This window comes from Anabrus simplex, chromosome 14, assembly GCF_040414725.1.
Source record: "Anabrus simplex isolate iqAnaSimp1 chromosome 14, ASM4041472v1, whole genome shotgun sequence".
Taxonomy (NCBI): domain Eukaryota; kingdom Metazoa; phylum Arthropoda; class Insecta; order Orthoptera; family Tettigoniidae; genus Anabrus; species Anabrus simplex.
Window position 1 is genome coordinate 90,258,997 of NC_090278.1, and position 19,017 is coordinate 90,278,013.

A 19,017-nucleotide genomic window follows, 5' to 3' on the forward strand; every position below is an offset into this window, starting at 1 on the left:
CATCAAGCAACTGTTTAACTTACAGGTGTTTATTCTCTGATAGCTGTAAGAAGCTTAAGCTTCCAGGCGCCAACATAAACCTGACGTTTATAGAAACAATGAGTGGATCAAAATAGATCGTGCTAAAAGTGTTCGACTGGCACACTTCTTATCATGGGACTCGAATCCGAGACCATATTTCTGTTTAACACCGAAAAAAGAGAGCCCTCTGTGTTTGATACGTTTAACCTAAATGTGGATTTGGGGCCTCTGTATTTCCACAGCCTATCGCAGCTGGATTTAGGTACAGTATCGCCCACAGACAGTGCTAAAATTTGCAACGCCTACTTCCAGAAACAAAAAGATTGTATAACCGGTCCAACATATCCATAACATAACCACAAAAATCACACCAGCGGCGAACAAGGTTACACCTATCCTTAAGAAAATCAATTTATTATTTTGTAAATTAACTACACTCAGTGTTGGAAAAAATAGATGAAATGAAAAATTGTTTAAAATGATTTTTACATATAATCGTTACCTTTTTACAAAAGGTAATTTTAACACTATAGAGAATACGTGACACTTTCGGAGATTGCCAGCGAGTATAAAAAGCGGGACGGCCTTCAAAATGAGCGTAATACACTATGAATTATGCCGAAAGTGTCAGGTTCCAAGCAGTCGCCTAATTAAAAGTGGTACAGAAGTTTCCCCATTTCACACCAGTTATATTATGTGACGTTTGGAGCAAAGAGGTGAGTGAAACTTGTTTTATATTTCCCCCTAACGAGTTATTATCAATTTATCAAAATAAACATGGTATTTTAATTGATGCATATTAAAATTCGTAAAATTGAAGCCGATAAAAAAATTTTAGAACCTATCTGAGAGTCTATTTTACGCAGCTAATATGGTATTTAAGCGCCTAAAAACCCGAAGTCAAATAATAAAAATTGCAAGTTTCTGTGGTGGTTGAAAGTGTAGTGTGTGATTGAACATGAAGAGAAACGTGTTGGAACAAACACACAGAAGCCAGAAGAATTAATTAGACGCGATTAAAATCCTCTATCCGGCCGGGAATCGAATCCGGGACCTTCTGAACCGAAGGCCTCAAAGGGGTCAGCCAAGGATTCGGACGAAATGAAAAAATATTGAGTATCATTATATCTATCAGTAGTAACATTCAACTTTCGTAGTAAAAGCAAAAATCATTATTTCAATCAATGTTAACATGCAACTTTTGTAATTTCAATCTTGCCATCTGACGTTTAAGATCGGGCCACTGTCAACATGTCTTTCAGTTTAGAATACGGAAGTGTCCAGTATTGTCTGTAGTGCATTTGATTTTAACTCGTAATTTACTTCTTTACATTCCAGTAATCGATACACGTCAATTGGAAGCAGAAATAACGGGAGGGGTGAGGGGAGAGAAGATAATGTACATCTCTTCGCAAAACGGGAAAGCAAAGAATCATGGATATGTTCTATGGCTTAGAAGACGGGAGAGCGAGAACAGATTCTTTGGTTGTTCCCCTTTTAATAGCTTATTTTCACCCCCCAAACTGGGGAGATGGAGAGTTCCGATAAATCGAAAATAATATCTACGTCCAACAATATGGCAGCTGATCCAACACACAACATTCCCATGGCGTGTCACAAGATCTACGTCCAACAATCTGACAGCTGATCTAACGCACAACATTCCCATGTCGTGTCACAAGATCTACGTCCAACAATCTGGCAGCTGATCCAACACACAACATTCCCGTGCCGTGTCACAAGATCTACGTCCAACAATCTGGCAGCTGATTCAACACACAACATTCCCATGCCGTGTCACAAGATCTACGTCCAACAATCTGGCAGCTGATCCAACACACAACATTCCCGTGCCGTGTCACAAGATCTACGTCCAACAATCTGGCAGCTGATTCAACACACAACATTCCCATGCCGTGTCACAAGATCTACGTCCAACAATCTGGCAGCTGATTCAACACACAACATTCCCGTGCCGTGTCACAAGATCTACGTCCAACAATCTGGCAGCTGATTCAACACACAACATTCCCGTGCCGTGTCACAAGATCTACCTCCAACAATCTGGCAGCTGATTCAACACACAACATTCCCATGCCGTGTCACAAGATCTACGTCCAACAATCTGGCAGCTGATTCAACACACAACATTCCCGTGCCGTGTCACAAGATCTACGTCCAACAATCTGGCAGCTGATTCAACACACAACATTCCCATGCCGTGTCACAAGATCTACGTCCAACAATCTGGCAGCTGATTCAACACACAACATTCCCGTGCCGTGTCACAAGATCTACGTCCAACAATCTGGCAGCTGATTCAACACACAACATTCCCATGTCGTGTCACAAGATCTACGTCCAACAATATGGCAGCTGTTCCAGCACACATTACCATGTCATTACACAAGATCTACGTCCAACAAAATGGTAGTTAATTTAGCACACAATTTTACGGGCATAAATATTCGCAACATACAAACTGAGACATGTGAATTGTTTCGCCGTACTTGGATTTGATCTACGTTTCATTACAAAATTTATCAACATAAGAAGTACGAGGAACGACACATAAACTGCGTGTGTAGATGGTGTGACCAGCTATGTGACCGACATCACGTCCTTCAGTGCAAAAAATGAAGTTATCTTTAACTGAACTCAGGACAAAATAAAATAATGTATGCTCATTGTGCGAACTTCCCTCATATGTCAATGGGGTATCATTGACCTTTATTTCTTTATAACTATGACAATTGGCTGCAAAAAATGATTAAATATTCCCAAGATACGTATTATGAGAAAAATTCTGCGCCTTCGTTAAAGTTACCGTGTGCATGAGAGCAACAGTCGAAGAATAAAAGTTCGCCAGGGGAGGGGTTTGAATACAAAGCAAGTACGCTACAGTGACACCGGCTGAAACCCACGGTGTGTTTGTGTATGATGGTGATATCTCGGCATGGTTCTCAGGACTGTCTTACGTCACGTGCAGACTTTGCCGCTCCTCGAAGCGATCTGCAGCTGGTAAAATTACAACGGCGCGAGATATATAACTATGTCTTTAAAATTACTTATCAGCATGACCAACCCTTTAACTCTTATATGTAATACCCGGTTCAGGTTGCTTGCGACCAGCCTGTATAGAAGGCAGTGTTCTGGCACACTTGTCTGCTAGGCAGCGTAATGGTAATACACGGTATGCGCTTTCCGCTTCTCGATTATTTTACATGAGACACTTTATGGAGTATTTCTAAATTTATGATAATCGAAACGAAACTGTTACTTTAAATACATGAAAAAAATACCATATTCTGCTGATGTGAAAGAGATGGGAAATAATATAGGTGCAACGACGATAGCGGAATTGAAGGAAATGGGCGGAAAATTATCCGGAAAGAAGCAAGGGTTGACTGAAAGAGGACTAAAATTAGCAAGCTTTTCTTTTAGTGTTTGTGTTAAGATTGAATTCTCTAAGTGCAAATGCCTTTTGCAAACATGCGTGCTTAGAGGTGATACGAATGCAGAACCAGAGGCTTCTTCCAGTACTACTGAACTGAATTTCCCTTCAGCGCACTAGTTTCAAGACCTTGTTTCAGGTGATAAGACACATATAAATATTTCAAATTTGGAATTGATGAATTATTTCGTGTTCAGGAAGTCTGAAATTGATACTGCTCCAGTGTCAAATTATAGGTCACTCTATGATTCAAGGTGCACCACCGCTAATTCCCTAATTCTAAATCTTCTTGCTCTCGGGATTATTTCCAAGATACCGGTGCCACTCCATGAAAATTTCGAAGGTACACCGTTCTCCTTGTCTTCGTCTTTTATCTAAAATTATTTAATAATAATGAAAATGAAAATCCTCAGCCTGTTTCCAGTCATTCGACCGGGTCGGGAATGGAATGAAAGAAGCCCCCATCTAGCGGCGAGGATAAGAATATTGTGCGGCTGCCGAAGCCTATCGCACTCCTTTGGGGCAATGATTAATGACTGACAAATTAAATGATATTTGGGAGTGTTGTTTATCCAACCCTTATCCCGTTTCTCTACGGGATCGAATATGAGGTGAGATGAATCTGCCGTGGCGGGTTTTTATGAGGTTGTTGCTGGTGGTGGTGATTATTGTTTTAAGAGAAAATAAAACTAGGCAACCATCCTCTATATAACACTAATCATAGGGAAAAAATGGAAGGGACCCGACACTTCGAAAAATGAAGATATCGGCCAAAGGAAGTCAAGGACCATGAAGGGGGTGATAATGAAAGACTCTCTAGCCCTCGCAAACCTAATTAGCGTCGGGGTCGGAAAAGAACAAGAGTTGACCAAGAGAGATCGGATAGGATAGATGAAAGTGAGGAGTCTGGCACAAGTAAGTGGAAGTAATGCCAGGACTCAGCTAAGGGCCCCGTGGTCGCCAACCCACGCTCAAAAGTTCAGAGCCCCTGGGGCCCCTTTTAGTCGCCTCTTACGACAGGCAGGGGATACCGTGGGTGTTATTCTACCGCCCCCACTCACAGGGGAAAGGGTTTTTAGGACCAGATGCCCTTCCTTACGTCAGCCTCATCAGAGGAGTTAATGAGATGAAATGAATGACGTGATATATGATAGCAGGAAGGGAGAGGGCGAAACCCGGTGCCGGCACATTACCTACTCCTGACGAATAGCACTTTTTTTTTTTTTGCTAGGGGCTTTACGTCGCACCGACACAGATAGGTCTTATGGCGACGATGGGATAGGAAAGGCCTAGGAGTTGGAAGGAAGCGGCCGTGGCCTTAATTAAGGTACAGCCCCAGCATTTTCCTGGTGTGAAAATGGGAAACCACGGAAAACCATCTTCAGGGCTGCCGATAGTGGGATTCGAACCTACTCTCTCCCGGATGCAAGCTCACAGCCGCGCGCCTCTACACGCACGGCCAACTCGCCCGGTCGAATAGCACCAAGGGGTCTCCTCGGGGCTTAACGTCTCCATCTAACGGACGAATCACCATCAACAGCGTCATATGCCCTCACTCCATATGAGCACTGCGGAGAGGTTTGGATTTGAATCCAGACTTTTGGCATGAAATCTAGTGATTAGAAATTGTATACCACCACCTCACCTACCCTGCCGGCCAACATTCTGATGGTGAACATTTTTTCGACAACGGGACTCGAACCGACTAACCACGGTGTCAGACCGTTTAGACTTCAACACGGGCTTCATAGGGAAAACCGGAGTATCCGAACCAAAAAAACCTGTCCCGCCTCCTCTTCGTCCAGCACAAATGTCACATAGAGTGAGCGAAATTTGATCCACGGAACCCAGCTGTGAGAGGCCGGCGCGCTGCCGTATAAGCCACGGAGGCTCATTGAATAATACTAATAATAAAGAATGTTATTGTTTTTACGTACCACTTACTACTTTTATGGTTTTCGGAGGCACCGAGGTGCCGGAGTTTAGTCCCGCAGGAGTTCTTTTACGTACCAGTAAACCTACCGACACGAGGTTGACGTATTTGAGCACCTTCAAATACGACCGTACTGAGCTAGGATCGAACTTGGCAAGTTGGTCTTAGAAGGCCAGCGCTCTACGGTCCGAGCTACTTAGCCCGGCTAACATTTAGGTCATATAAAGATATAACTAATCAGAACCCCACTAACTTATTATAAGATTATTTCTTAATTAGAATTAATTATCTCATTCACTCGTTTCAGTAATGACAAAATCTTCAACTTCAAAATGCTTCGAGCACACCTTGATATTTTAAGTCACACTTATTTCTTAGGTCCTGTCTGCGAAGCACATGTAGGCCTACCTCTTTTTACGGAAGGGCTCCTCCTTAGGAAATTGATGGTATGAATATGATTGACCTTGATTTTGGTACATTGGAACACCACAATAGTCACGCATCACAATTTTATTGTTTTATGTTCTGCCGTTGCGATATATTAAAACTTTAACCAGCAACGTCCGTTAAAAACACAGAGGAACAAATGACGAACGACAAGCGCATACCGGCTACCACTCGTGATGCATCTATCGGTAGTGTTTCAGTACATTCCTATAACGTGAGGAAGAATATGACAAAGACGTAGTACCCTATAGACAAAACTTTTCGCCTGGTTGTCAACGTGTCGGTTTTCTCTTTACGCTAAGTTGATGACACTAATTCCAGATAGAGGTGGTGGCCTTCCCTGGTCAACTCTTTTCCAATCCCGACGCTATTAGGTTTCCGAGGGCTAGGGAGTCTTTCATTTTCACGCCATTTGTCGCTCTTGTCTTTCTTTGGTCGATACCTTCACTTTTCGAAGTGTCGGATTCCTTCCATTTTTTCGCTCTGATTAGTGTCATATAGAGGATGGTTGCCTAGTTGTACTTCCTCTTAAAACAATAATCACCACTACAACCACCTACCATAGATACCAACCCTCAGGGGTACTGAAGAAGTACTTGAAAACAATCCGAGGATACCAATGAGAGAATAGGCAAATAAATAAATAAATAAATAAATAAATAAATAAATAAACTTAATATTAACTTCAGGTAAAGTGAGGAGCCATACGAAGAGGCTTGCTTACGTTCTTCGCTGCGGTGTTTGGGTACCGCACAAACTGACTGAACAGAATCTTGTTCAGCGCGTGTCTGTTCGCAGTTCTCTGCTGGAATGATGTCGAAGTGATTCTTTCCTGAAACGACTGGCGAGAAAGAAATGGATTACGTATGATGACAGTGTGAATAACAAATCGTGGCGATATTACAGTTGTACTGTACATCGGATGAACATCTAAGTTGTTGTACCCTTGTTTCTCTGCCTCGGCGGGTGTGAAGCTTCATCAGACGAACATTCTTGGTTGCGTGGAATGAACCACCGCCTTCTGCTATGTACTACAGAAGGCAATGAATGAACTGATTACCCACAGAACACCAATATATGTGATTACCCCACCGAGTAAGTAGCAGTGTATACTTCTCCTTGGTCGAAATCCTCTTTAAACGAAAGGACCAGGAAACTCCACGTTATACTACAACAACGTCTGCCAGATACTGCAATCAATCAGGCAATGTGGAAGTGTTAAGGAAACTGTCACTGCTAGAACCAGATATTTTAACATTTCCAAGACTAAAGTGATGCCAGTTGATAAGAAACCTAAGAAGTTAAAGTCTGGTAGGAAATGGTGGTTATTGTTTTAAGGGGAAGTACAACGAGGCAACCATCCTCTACATAACACTAATGAGAGAGAAAATATGGAAGAGATCGACACTTCAAAAATGAAGATATCGGCCAAAGAAAGACAAGGGCCACGAAGGGCGTGAAAATGAAAGGCTCCATTGGCCTCGATATCTAATACCAACGGGGTCGGAAAAGAACAAGATTAGGCCAAGCGAGGTCGGATATGGTAGATGAAAGTGAGGAGCCTGGCACAAGTTAGTGGAAGCAATGCCTGGACTCAGCTAAGGACCCCGTGGTCGCCAACCTACGTTCCCAAGTTGAGAGCCCTTAGGGCCCCTTCTATTCGCTTTTAACGACAGGCAGGAGATACCGTGGATGTTATTCTACCGCCCCCACCCACAGGGGGAAACAGGCAGAGGATATCGTAAATATATTCTACTAACTAGAGGAAAAAGGTGGAAGAGGTCTGGGGAAAACAACCGGGAAGGGTCAGGATGGGCGTGGAAATGAACAAAAGATGAGAGCCTCGTAAAACTAATACTGTCGAGGTAACCCAGCTACAAATACCAGCATGTAAACATTTCTTTCTAGTCTCGACATAGAGACTCCCGACATTATTTGAATTAAAGGGAATCCTCCGTAATCCCTTGTAAACTCTATGCGCACGTTTCCGTCATTCATGTTGCCAGAAGAGCATACATACAAAGGTTACGTTGTAAGAGTTTATAGATAAGGGCGCGTTTTTCTTTTTTTTTATTTTATTTTTTCCATAGCAGTCAAGATCACGAGATAAAAAAGTGTATATAAAGGTAGAACGACTGTTCGCATGTATCAAACATTTCTGAATACTCTCCAGAGATAAACAGTAACACAGAAACTCCACTAAAGAAGATGGCCAGCGTCGCTACTCAAGTAGATGTCATTGTGGTCGGCGGAGGGCTCAGTGGTAAGTCTGTATTCTTATCGTAGGCACTCAATTCTTCTGTCTACACAGTAGCCACACACACACAGCTACAAATACCTAAGGGGCTCACAGTTTATGAAACACGTGGAGTACCAGAGGAATTTCCAAGCTTGTCTTGGCATTGCTTTAGCTTAGCTGTCGCCGTGGATCATGATTACTAGTTCATGGGTTCGGTTCCAGCCGACTGAACCGATTTTATTTATTTTTTTTTAACAGAAGATTCATGTCGTACTAACTCATGATTAGGTTTTCGGCAAGTACAGGACGGAAAGGGCCATGACTAGCTTGGAAGTAGTGGTGGTTATTGTTTTAATAATAATACTTTTATGTTATTTGCTTCACGTCCCACTAACTACTTTTACGGTTTTCGGAGACACCAAGGTACCAGAATTTTGTCCCACAGGGGTTCTTTTAGGTGCCATTAAATATACCGACACGAGGCTGACGTATTTGAGCACCTCCAAATGCCAACGGATTGACCGAGGTTGGGCTCAGAAGGTCAGCGCCTCAGCCGTCTGAGCCACTCAGCCAGGCCGTTATTGTTTTAAGAGAAGTAGGCTTATAACCGGGCAATCATCCTCTCTTGACAATAATCAGAAATGAAAGTACAAGAGGTCTGATCCTTTGGAGAATGAAGATATCGGCAAAAGAAAGGCAAGGGCCACGAAAGACATGAATGGCAACAATGCTAAACTCAGCTAGGGGGCCCATGGTCCGCAGGGTGGTTAACCCTTTTAGTCGCCTCTTATGACATGAAGTACCGTATCCTACCACCTACAAGGGGAACTCGTGGAATCTTCAAGCTGGTTTGTCGATGCTTCAACTAAGCTGCAAGGCTCCTATTCATGAACCCCAGTTCATAAGTTTGATTTAGGCTTAGTGAATTGACTTCTTAGGGCAATTGATGTTTTTTGTGTTGTATGCATTTAACTGTCAAAATGATTCCAGCCTTACAAATCGCCCCGATGAGTTCCAATTGGATGCTGTATGATAGGTCAATCGGAACGTAAATGGCTCCTTAATTAACCTAACTCAGTAATTTTCACATGTGTCCCTTTTAAAGTGGATCTATGCATAGAAAAAAGGATAGGATGGGATGGGTTATATTTTCACCTACGGTACGCTACCGGTATCGTACTAACATTTATAGCTGACAGTAATATATATATATATATATTTAAAAAAAACCTGGAACATACAACCCCTTACCATGAAAGTTGCGGAAATTACATTGTACAAAATAAATATACAACATAGGACCTATTAGCCCCCATCCTCTTCAAAGCAGTACCCTCGGCAATCTAGTTGTCAACGTTTCGGGAGGTTATGGACGCTGCTTAACAAGAAATTCCTTGGTCGCCAGAACAGCGTCTGTCATGCAATAAGAAACACTGTCCAGACACCTCTAGGATCGAGAATATATAGCCAGATACTGAATACAAGGTACGGAAACAACATTGGCATTACAGTTTCTGATGTTTATTATCGTCCTGGGCTTTTCTTACCTTTAAATCTGGAAGCGGCAAAACGTCCACGTTTTGACCCAATAACCCCTCCCAACTCTGCTGAAATAAAAGCGTCGATCTATCGAGTCGATTGACGCGTTGTTGTTATGTTAATTATTTTCTTCATTTATAAACTTCTTTGTTCTACAGACACACTGCACGAAATTATTCGCGATGCAAGAGGAACGCTCATGTTTTTTTTATCTTTATATAAACTTATTACGGTAGCCTATATAAAAAGATCTCTTCGAGTACCGGTACCTAAACTCTCTTTGGAATCAAATGGCCGACTTCACACAACTGCCATTATTTTTATGCAGATGTTTGTATTCCTATCCACGGGAAAATATATTTGGAAGCAGCATATTTCCTTATGGCCAGCTTTGTGGCTTTCGGTTCTGAGAGTTCCGAGTTCGATTCCCAACTGACAGCGGATTTTTAACCGCCTCGGGGAATAGGTGTTTGTGTTTGTCCCAAACTCCCATCTTCGGACAGATAACACACTGCGGTACACTACAAAGAATCACAGAAATATGTAACTGTGAATAAATCCCTCCACATAGAGTTGGCGTCGGGAAGGGCATCCTGAGGTAAAACAGGGCCAAATCTACACGTGTCATACAAATCGCACCCGCGACACCACCAGGTTGTGGGGAAAAGTGGTAAAAGAAGAAGATCTGACAAGGATGTTGGTCCAGTCAACAATCGACAAAATGTAATGTTAAAAATTCAAAAACCGTTAGTGAAGTAATATTTTTTCACAAGTTTCTATTTGATGCAAGTCTGAGGAGAAAATCTGTTCGAGGAATATTTGTTGTGTAAACACATTTTTCAAGCAATTTAAATTAGGCAATTAGTGGGCCTGAAGATAATGCATGTTTGTGTTGATACAGGTTTGACTGCAGCAAGGGAGGTACGTAAACAAGGACTGGAAGTGGCAGTCCTAGAGGCTAACGACCGAGTGGGAGGTCGAACATTTACCATGACAGGGCCAGACTATGGCTGGGCCGATCTGGGAGCCAGCTTTGTGGGCTCTGCTCAAAAACATATTGTGAAGCTTATCGACGAGCTGGGAATCAAGACCATAGAGTGCTTCAATGATAAAGACCGAGTGCATTATAGCAAGGTGAGAGGAACTGCAACATGAATACTAATGACTAATCAAGTAATAGGAGCACATAGAGGCAACAAGAGCCATCTCCCATTCTTCATATAGTAGTTACGCTATGAAGTTGTGTGATGTTTACGGTCTATATTTGTTACAGGGCCGACAGTTCCGATACCGCTCAGAATGGCCTACTTTGTGGAGCAACCCCTTAGCCACATGGGAAGTTAAAGAGATGACACGCCGTATGGATCGCATGTGCAGAGAGATCCCAATAGATTGTCCATGGGAAGCTCCCCGCGCCAGGGAATGGGACCAGATGACGGTCCGGGAGTTCATCGTCTCCAACTGCTGGACAGAGTAAGTGCTCCTTCTTCAAGATCCATTGCACTGTGGGTAGACTTCATGTCTGCACACAAATCAAAGTTATTTATTTCAACATTGTCTTTTCTTAAAATTGATAATTATTTCCCTTTGTAAATTATGCCAATTTCTAACTCCTCTTCCTATAAACGAATATATACCCCAATTTGTCCTCCTGTACCATATCTTCATATCATGATCTTTTCTACACTTAAAAACACCATGCAAGCTTAATCATCTACTAATGTCACTTCATGGCATCTCTCCACTGTCAGCTCGGAACATATCTCTTACTCGAGCGCTTCGCCTCCTTACTCTAGATCTTCCTAGACCAAAGTTTTTCAACATTTTCGTAACACTCTCATACTTGCTGATTAACTTCTCTTTGGTTACCAAGAACAGAGAATTTAAATTCATGGAGTAAGTTTTTATTAGAGACTCCTCCTTTTAGATCAAAACCTGTATTCCTCATTGTAACAAATTTCTTTTGAAACTTTTCAATATAATTTTTGTGTATGATTCATAACATGGATTCCACACAACACATGCATATTAATTTTTACTTCGAACAATGTGTTGTGTAAAGTGCCTAATGTGCGAATGCTTTTCAGTTCTCTGGAATTCCTCATAAAATCTAAGGATCTGTATCCTTAATTGTTTTCTCACTAGTGGCTTAACGTCTCACTAACACGTCAAAGGTTTATGGTGACATAAGGATAGGTAGCAGCTATGGTCTTAATTAAAGTACAGTCCCGGTATTTGCCTGGTGTGAACATGGAAAACTATCTTCAAGGCTGCTACCCACCATCTCCCGAGTACAAGCACACAACTAGTCAACTCACTTGGTTTACCCCTCATTCACCTTTACAATGTAGTACAAAGCACGTGCTCTTGATAGCCACATAGCAAATACCTCAGATCTAATATAATGAGACCATACAATTCTTGTCCGCAAAAGCATTCTCTCACCAGGTTGATATTTCATTTCTAGGGATGCAGCTGAGTTCCTCACCTCCATGTGCAACATCAACAACACAGCTGACGCCCATGAGCTGTCCCTGCTGTTCTATCTGTGGTACATGCGCCAAGGACACGGCATTGACTGTCTGTGGGCCATCAAGGACGGTGCTCAAGAATGGCGAGTTCAAGGAGGAACACAACAAATCAGCATCAAGATGGCCGAGCAGCTTGGAGGTGGGTGATGGTGATTGTTAATTTAAGGGGATGTTTAATTAGATAAGCATACTCTTGATACATGAATCAGAAGATAAATAAGAAGAGAGGGAAGGCCACAATGAATTTCTGCCATGGAGAACTGCAATATTAATTTTGTATGACTGATTTATTCCATATTGGAGAAAATCTGGTTACACAAAAAATATTTTTGTGTGGGTGTTAGCAAGCCACCAATGCACATAGACATAGTCAGTTAGTGGCCTTCAGTAGAGTACAAGACAGGTTTTTCACCTCAAATACTTCTACTAGTTGAAGATAAGGATACACGGAAAAGAAAGAATGTGCTGTGTGACCTGCGTTTTAGTAAGTACCGAGGCAATGATCCAAGTTTCTCTTTTTAAATTTATCTACTCTCATTCCCGTTGCCTATACTTAGGTATAGTTGGTTGCAAGAAGCCACATTCAGTTATGCAATTATCTTAACATTCAGATGTTTAACAGTGGCGCATGCTGGGATCAAGACATGGGCTACCCCTAGACTTAGGTTACCCCTTTTCGATGGTTGATTTAGTGAATGTCATGCCTTCAGCGTTTTGAGCTGCAGCCAATAGCCAACGGAGAAGCCTGTTGCTTTGTCAAGGCTGCTTCAGAAGCTACTGCCCTGGCCTCTGTTACCGCCAGTGCTCAACCCCTGATCAGTGGAGATGGTAGCCTAAGGTTTAGCAAATTAAAGTCCTTAGCTTTGTGGCTAAATGGATAGAATGCTTGCCTTTGGTCCGATGGCCCCGGTTCAATTTTCAGAATCAACCCCATCATACTGTTAATTCCCATGGCTTGGGGACTGGGTGTTTATGACGTCTTCACCATTCATTTTATCCTCATTAGGTCACCACCAAGCCTGTACAGATGCCATGCACCATTATTATTATTATTATTATTATTATTATTATTATTATTATTAAATTAAAATGTTGAATTTTAGAGGGGTCGTACCCATCATTCACTGGTTAATTAGCTTCCTTGGAAGATCAGTGGTGGTGTCCGATCCATGATCACGGGTTCGATTCCAACCAACAAAAGAGAACACTAAACCTCAAAGATTGCATTTCATTTTAGCAGATCTACCAATAATACGAAAACTATATTGCTCCTATAACAGCAGCCCTGCAGTGTCTTCCTACAAGGATGTAGAAGTAAACAGGAGTGAAATACCAGCACTTTGTTATCTATGTATGAGGTGAGGAAGTATATACGATGAGTAACGCATGGTTGTTCGTTAGCAGTGGCAATCTGATGGAGCGAAGCCTAGCACACCTATCCCCTCCCCGGTCCCCGGTCCTCACTCCTATGCGATGTACAGCAGCAAGCCATGGGGGGTGAGCTGAGGGGAGAGGAACGAGAGTCTGGGCTGCAATATCAGTCTTCGATGCCTTGCTCTCACAAATACGTGCAACATTTTTTCTCACTGCTTTCAAATTTTGTAAATGGAACAATGTGTCAGACAGATGCTTATATCATAATGTGCTTTAGAATTCCATCGTTCTCAGCTGAGGTTTGGGCTTCAGTGATAGCCTTGGTAGCCCTCAGTATATGCCACTGATGTTTAAGCATGTTTATAAATGTGGCTCCAACATTCTGAAATTTGAAGACATAGTGAGGGTGAGCATGTGTTCACTCTCCCCAGTAATGCCAACATGAGTCATCTTGTCCTCTTGAGCTACAGGTATAACTCCATGTTTGAAAATGAGCCAACTTCAGTGCTAGGAAAACATCCAAAGGAAAGAAGCTTGATTTGTTCTGGATTAACTCCAACAAAAGAGTACTCTTACAAAAAATTTGCAAACTTTGGGCTGGGAAGACCTGGGAGTAAGGAGATGAGCTCCTCAACTAAGCAAATGTTCTTAGCTGTCAGTGGAGAGATGCAGTGGAATGAAATTAGTAAATGAATAAGCTTAAGTGGAGCTTTCAAAAGTAGCAAAGTTAACAACATGAAGGTAAATTTGGAACTCAAGAGGACAAATTGGTCAATTATTCATTTATAGGAAGAAGAATTAGGGTTTAGAATAAATTACTTGAGAACAGACTAGGTAAACAACTGGTAGGGAACCTGCCACCTAGACAACAGCCCTAAATGTAAATCAGTGGTGATTGATTGATTGATTGATCGATCTGAGAGTAGAAATGAACTTGTATGGTTGAATGTGGCTGCCTGTGAATGACCGTGTACGTGGCAGAAATTGGTATAATTCCATTTTAAAAAAACAATTCGGTATCGTTGCCTTAGTGCATGTTAAATCATGGGACGGACTGAGAAACCTCACAGTTATAGATTAACAAAGTTGAAACTAAAAAGAAATGGCTTGCACTATAACAAACCGCTGAAGCTCTTTTTTGTGCTCTTATTGTTATTCACCTAGGTGAACACTGCCTGTTGTTACCTTCAAGTGGTCAGATGATATTTGAGGTGAAATACTTAGGTGGGCCATACTGTATGGTACTGGACTCACCTATTCAATAGCTTCAACACTGCTGCCATGAATTTTGAAACAACCTTCATACCTTCCCAGTATTTATCAGAAAAACACTTAACTGTGAGGTCTGATTTGTCTTTAAGGTCAGAGGAACTCATTGTCAGTTCTCTGGGGTCTAAAACACTTTATTTTTCTAGGTCGAGTGCATCTGGGTGACCCTGTAGTCTATGTACAGTACACAGACCAAGGAGTGAATGTCCGCACCCTAGGAGGCAAGGTCTTTAGAGGACAGTATGCTATCTTGGCTGTTCCTCCACCAACACAGGTAAATTTTATTCTTCTTCCATCTGGCAACTTGGTAGAACTCAAGTATAGACCTGCCAACCACAGTCAAGACAGCTGCAGACTGCTCTTTTGTTGCTAATGGCACAATTATTTGCTATAAACGGTTGATGATGTGTCTCTTAGTGACACTCAACTGGTCTAAAACTGTAAGGGGTACATTCTAAAAAGCCTGCCCAGAAATAGAGGGGCGTCATTTCAACAAGTGCCAGAGATCGTAATCATACCTGTCTGTATTGAATTCTGGATATGACACCAAATTTCATAAATTTCAGCCAATGGCAGGGGCTGTTGGTGTAAGTATATTTCTAGGGGAGGGTTTATGGGTACCTAGCCTTGACAATGAACACATCATTCTCCTATAAGTAACATGAGGTGAGATTTATATGATTTACCTTTCGAAATAATATAATACTGGCGGACCTGTACTCAAGTTCTACCTTGGGGCACTGCAGTAGTCCTTTTTAATGCACTCATCTTGTTGAGGGTTATCACTCACTACAATTCCTTTTTTTAATTTTTATGATTACAGCTGAAGATGCATTTTGATCCTCCATTACCTCCACTGAGAAATAGTCTTTTACAGAGGATTCCTATGGGCTTAGTCATGAAGTGCTTGGTCTTCTACGATCACCCCTTCTGGATCGAGAAAGGTACGTCTCTGTCAAATTAGAGCAGCCTGTTGACACTGACAGTATTAAATATTTAACAGAAACCAACACAGATTAATAATAGCATCAGGAGTGGATTGGACACTTGAACGGGTAGTTGCCAGGATTTGTAAACATTATTTATAAAAAAGAAAAGCTACCTATAGTGTGTCTAATTATCTTCTTGTTATCATAGTTGTAATGTGTCCAACGTAAGATCAATTTCCTTGCAGGCTACAACGGTTTTGTGACATGTTATGATGGAATCGAGATAGTTAATCACGTAACAGAAGACTTGAAGCCCGGCGTCAGACTAGCAGGAGTCATCTGTTTCGTCTACGGAGATCATGCCATCAAGTTGTCCAAATTTGATATCGAGGGGCGGAAGAAAGCTGTCTGTTTGTCACTAGCCAGGTTCTACAAGAGTGAAGAGGCCCTTGCGGTGAGTTTTAAGTTTTTCACTCTATCACACATAGTGGTACATCTACATTATAGACTCTTATGCCTTTCAGTGTACAGTCTGCAAGTCTCTGTGAATTAACTAAGCACCTCCACATTACTATATTTGTAACTAGCTCGGTTACCTCAATTAGTTCTAAAACTTTTATTTTAAAGAATTAAAACAGAGTCTAACCATTGTTGCCTTGGTCTCCCTTTAGTTCTCTACGGATACATCCACAATATGCAATGTCTGTCGTAGCAAGCAGCTAAAAGAGGACTCCACAGCACTATCATGAAGCTATTTTTTCATAGTTAACGTAGATCATTTAATGAAAAGTGTAAAATGGCAGGGAGCGGTTCAATTGGGTGGGACCGGGCGAGTTGGCCGTGCGCGTAGTGGCGCATGGCTGTGAGCTTGCATCCGGGAGATAGTAGGTTCGAATCCCACTATTGGCAGCCCTGAAGATGGTTTTCCGTGGTTTCCCATTTTCACACCAGGCAAATGCTGCGGCTGTACCTTAATTAAGGCCACGGCCGCTTCCTTCCAACTCCTAGGCCTTTCCTATCCCATCGTCGCCATAAGACCTATCAGTGTCGGTGCAACGTAAAGCCCCTAACAAAAAAAAAAAAATTGGGTGGAAATATAGTAAGCAGTCTGGTCTATGTTGACAACTTGGTCTTAATGCCATTAGAATAATTCACTCTATCATAAAGATCTTTAATGAAATTCAGTCTGTCATTAAAGATTTTCATTCATGAGAGTCAGCAGAACATGATTAAAATAAGATGTATGAGTGAAAATTCTCTCGTATGTTTTCAGCCAGCACATTACGTAGACAAACTGTGGAGTCAAGAGCAGTACATTGGAGGTTGCTACACCTGTTATTACCCTCCTGGCTCTCTCTCGAGGTACGGCCCTGCACTGCGGGCTCCCATCGGAAAGCGGATATTCCTAGCAGGCACGGAGACAGCAATGGAGTGGACAGGATACATGAGCGGGGCTGTGGAGGCAGGACAAAGGGCAGCAAATGAGGTACAAATATTTGAAACTAATCGATATAAATGCATAATATGTATAAGAAACAGGAGACAAGTGCAAACATGGAAATACAAAAGGATAATATCTATGTCTACAAATAGATGGGGTCTCTCCTAATTAATGATAGTACCTTCTACATTCATTTCCTTCCAACTTTGTCACGAAGGAGAACAGCAACACTCATGAGGGGCCATCTTGACATATGTCCTGTCTTGATATGGGATGTATTCTTAGGTTTTTACTTTATTATACCTCTTCCATTTTGCTGCATTTACCTGTATTTCTTCTTATCCTATACTTCCTGTGTGAAGATTAAAAATCTGTTGACTGCCTATCAACAAGTGTTGGAATCCACCCTCCTGATGGAGCAGAAAAGAGTTCATCAAGGGCTGAGAAGAAATGGAGGTAGAAGGACTGGTCTTGATGCAGTCAGAGCCTATCTAATCAAAGATGGCAGTGTATGAAAATGTTGAAATTACCTTTGTCTTTTTGTGTTTTCAAGTTTAGCATTTTCTTCACTCTCTCTGTTGCTTCTTCTTACTGCACTGACCTATCATTATATTTATCCTGTTACGTGTTGCTGTCTTTCTCCATACACAACTTCATTATTGTTTTAAGAAGACGAGTTTCTAACATTTCGATCTCTACAATGGTCTAATATCTTCTTCCAGGTTCTGCAAGCAACTGGTAAAGTCTGCAGTACGGAAAGGCGCCTAAGGCACGACGAACCTGAACGTGCACAGTTAAGCAGCTCTCTCCTTATACCGGTCCTCGACTTTGTGCGACCTAACATCAGGCATCTTGCTGCTGTCGTCACAGCTGGCATTGCCATCACATCCACATTTCTCCTGTTTCAAACTGAGCCATTCCTCGAGTAAAATGGATGGGCAACTCTGATTTGTTCACATCTTATTTGCTTCACCGAACAGCACAATCCTTCTGTCATCACAAATACAATGTCCAGGCACCTCAGACAACATGTTCACACTAACACATGTACTTCTGTCTGTATTAGTCCAATTCCAAGGACCAAAAACGTTTCTTCTCTCAATAGAAATTGTTATCCTTCCTTCTTAAGACTTAATGATCCGTGAGTATTTTAACATTCCAATCTAAATTATTGTTCATCAAAAATACCAATGATATCACGGTACCTCCTGATGTTGATGGAGAAGCACTATGTAGAACACTAGGAACTCCTATCAAGGCAGCACTGTGACACCAAAATGTCCTTGAGGAGTATGTGAGGCTGATTCACGATATGAATGTTCATCCCTCTAAAGCTGGTTCCAAGTGTGTCTGAATGTTTCCCTGTTGAAGATAGTGTGTACCAGAGATCAGCAGCGAGTCCAGTTCTGTTTGACATTGTCATTGACAGAGCAGGCAATTGCTGACAGGTGTCTTGAGTGATAGATGGAAGTCTACACAAGACGATCATCAAACCTGCCCTCATGTGTAGCTGCGAATGCTGGGCAAGGCAGAAGAAGCATACCACAGAGATGTCAAAGCTGCGGTGCAAGGATCATTCGGTATCACTACCATGGATGAAACTGGAGGACAGACATCTCTGTCAAACAACGTGATGAAGATCATCCTGTACCGATAGCTCTCAGAAGCAAGGAACATAACGGTGGCGAACTGTTGAAACTGCCTTAAGGAAGGACATCCCAGTGGCCTAGATACAGTAGCGGAGGGAATAATATCTTTGGACCGGAAGAGCCAACTCTGATTGATACTTAGTAGAAGCCGGCACAAATTGCAACCAGGGAAAAGAAAGAAAAAAGATGAA

General features: G+C 41.9%; 1 protein-coding gene across 1 annotated transcript; it reads left to right on the forward strand.

Moving 5' to 3' along the window:
* Window positions 1-7,993: 7,993 nt before the first annotated feature.
* Window positions 7,994-19,017, forward strand: LOC136885764 (amine oxidase [flavin-containing]). The gene is made up of 9 exons (XM_067158501.2): window positions 7,994-8,118; window positions 10,535-10,767; window positions 10,907-11,106; window positions 12,101-12,303; window positions 14,954-15,081; window positions 15,631-15,751; window positions 15,982-16,190; window positions 17,010-17,222; window positions 17,900-19,017. The coding sequence occupies exons 1-9, from the start codon at window positions 8,064-8,066 to the stop codon at window positions 18,104-18,106; spliced, it is 1,569 nt and encodes a 522-aa protein (XP_067014602.2). The 5' UTR covers window positions 7,994-8,063; the 3' UTR covers window positions 18,107-19,017.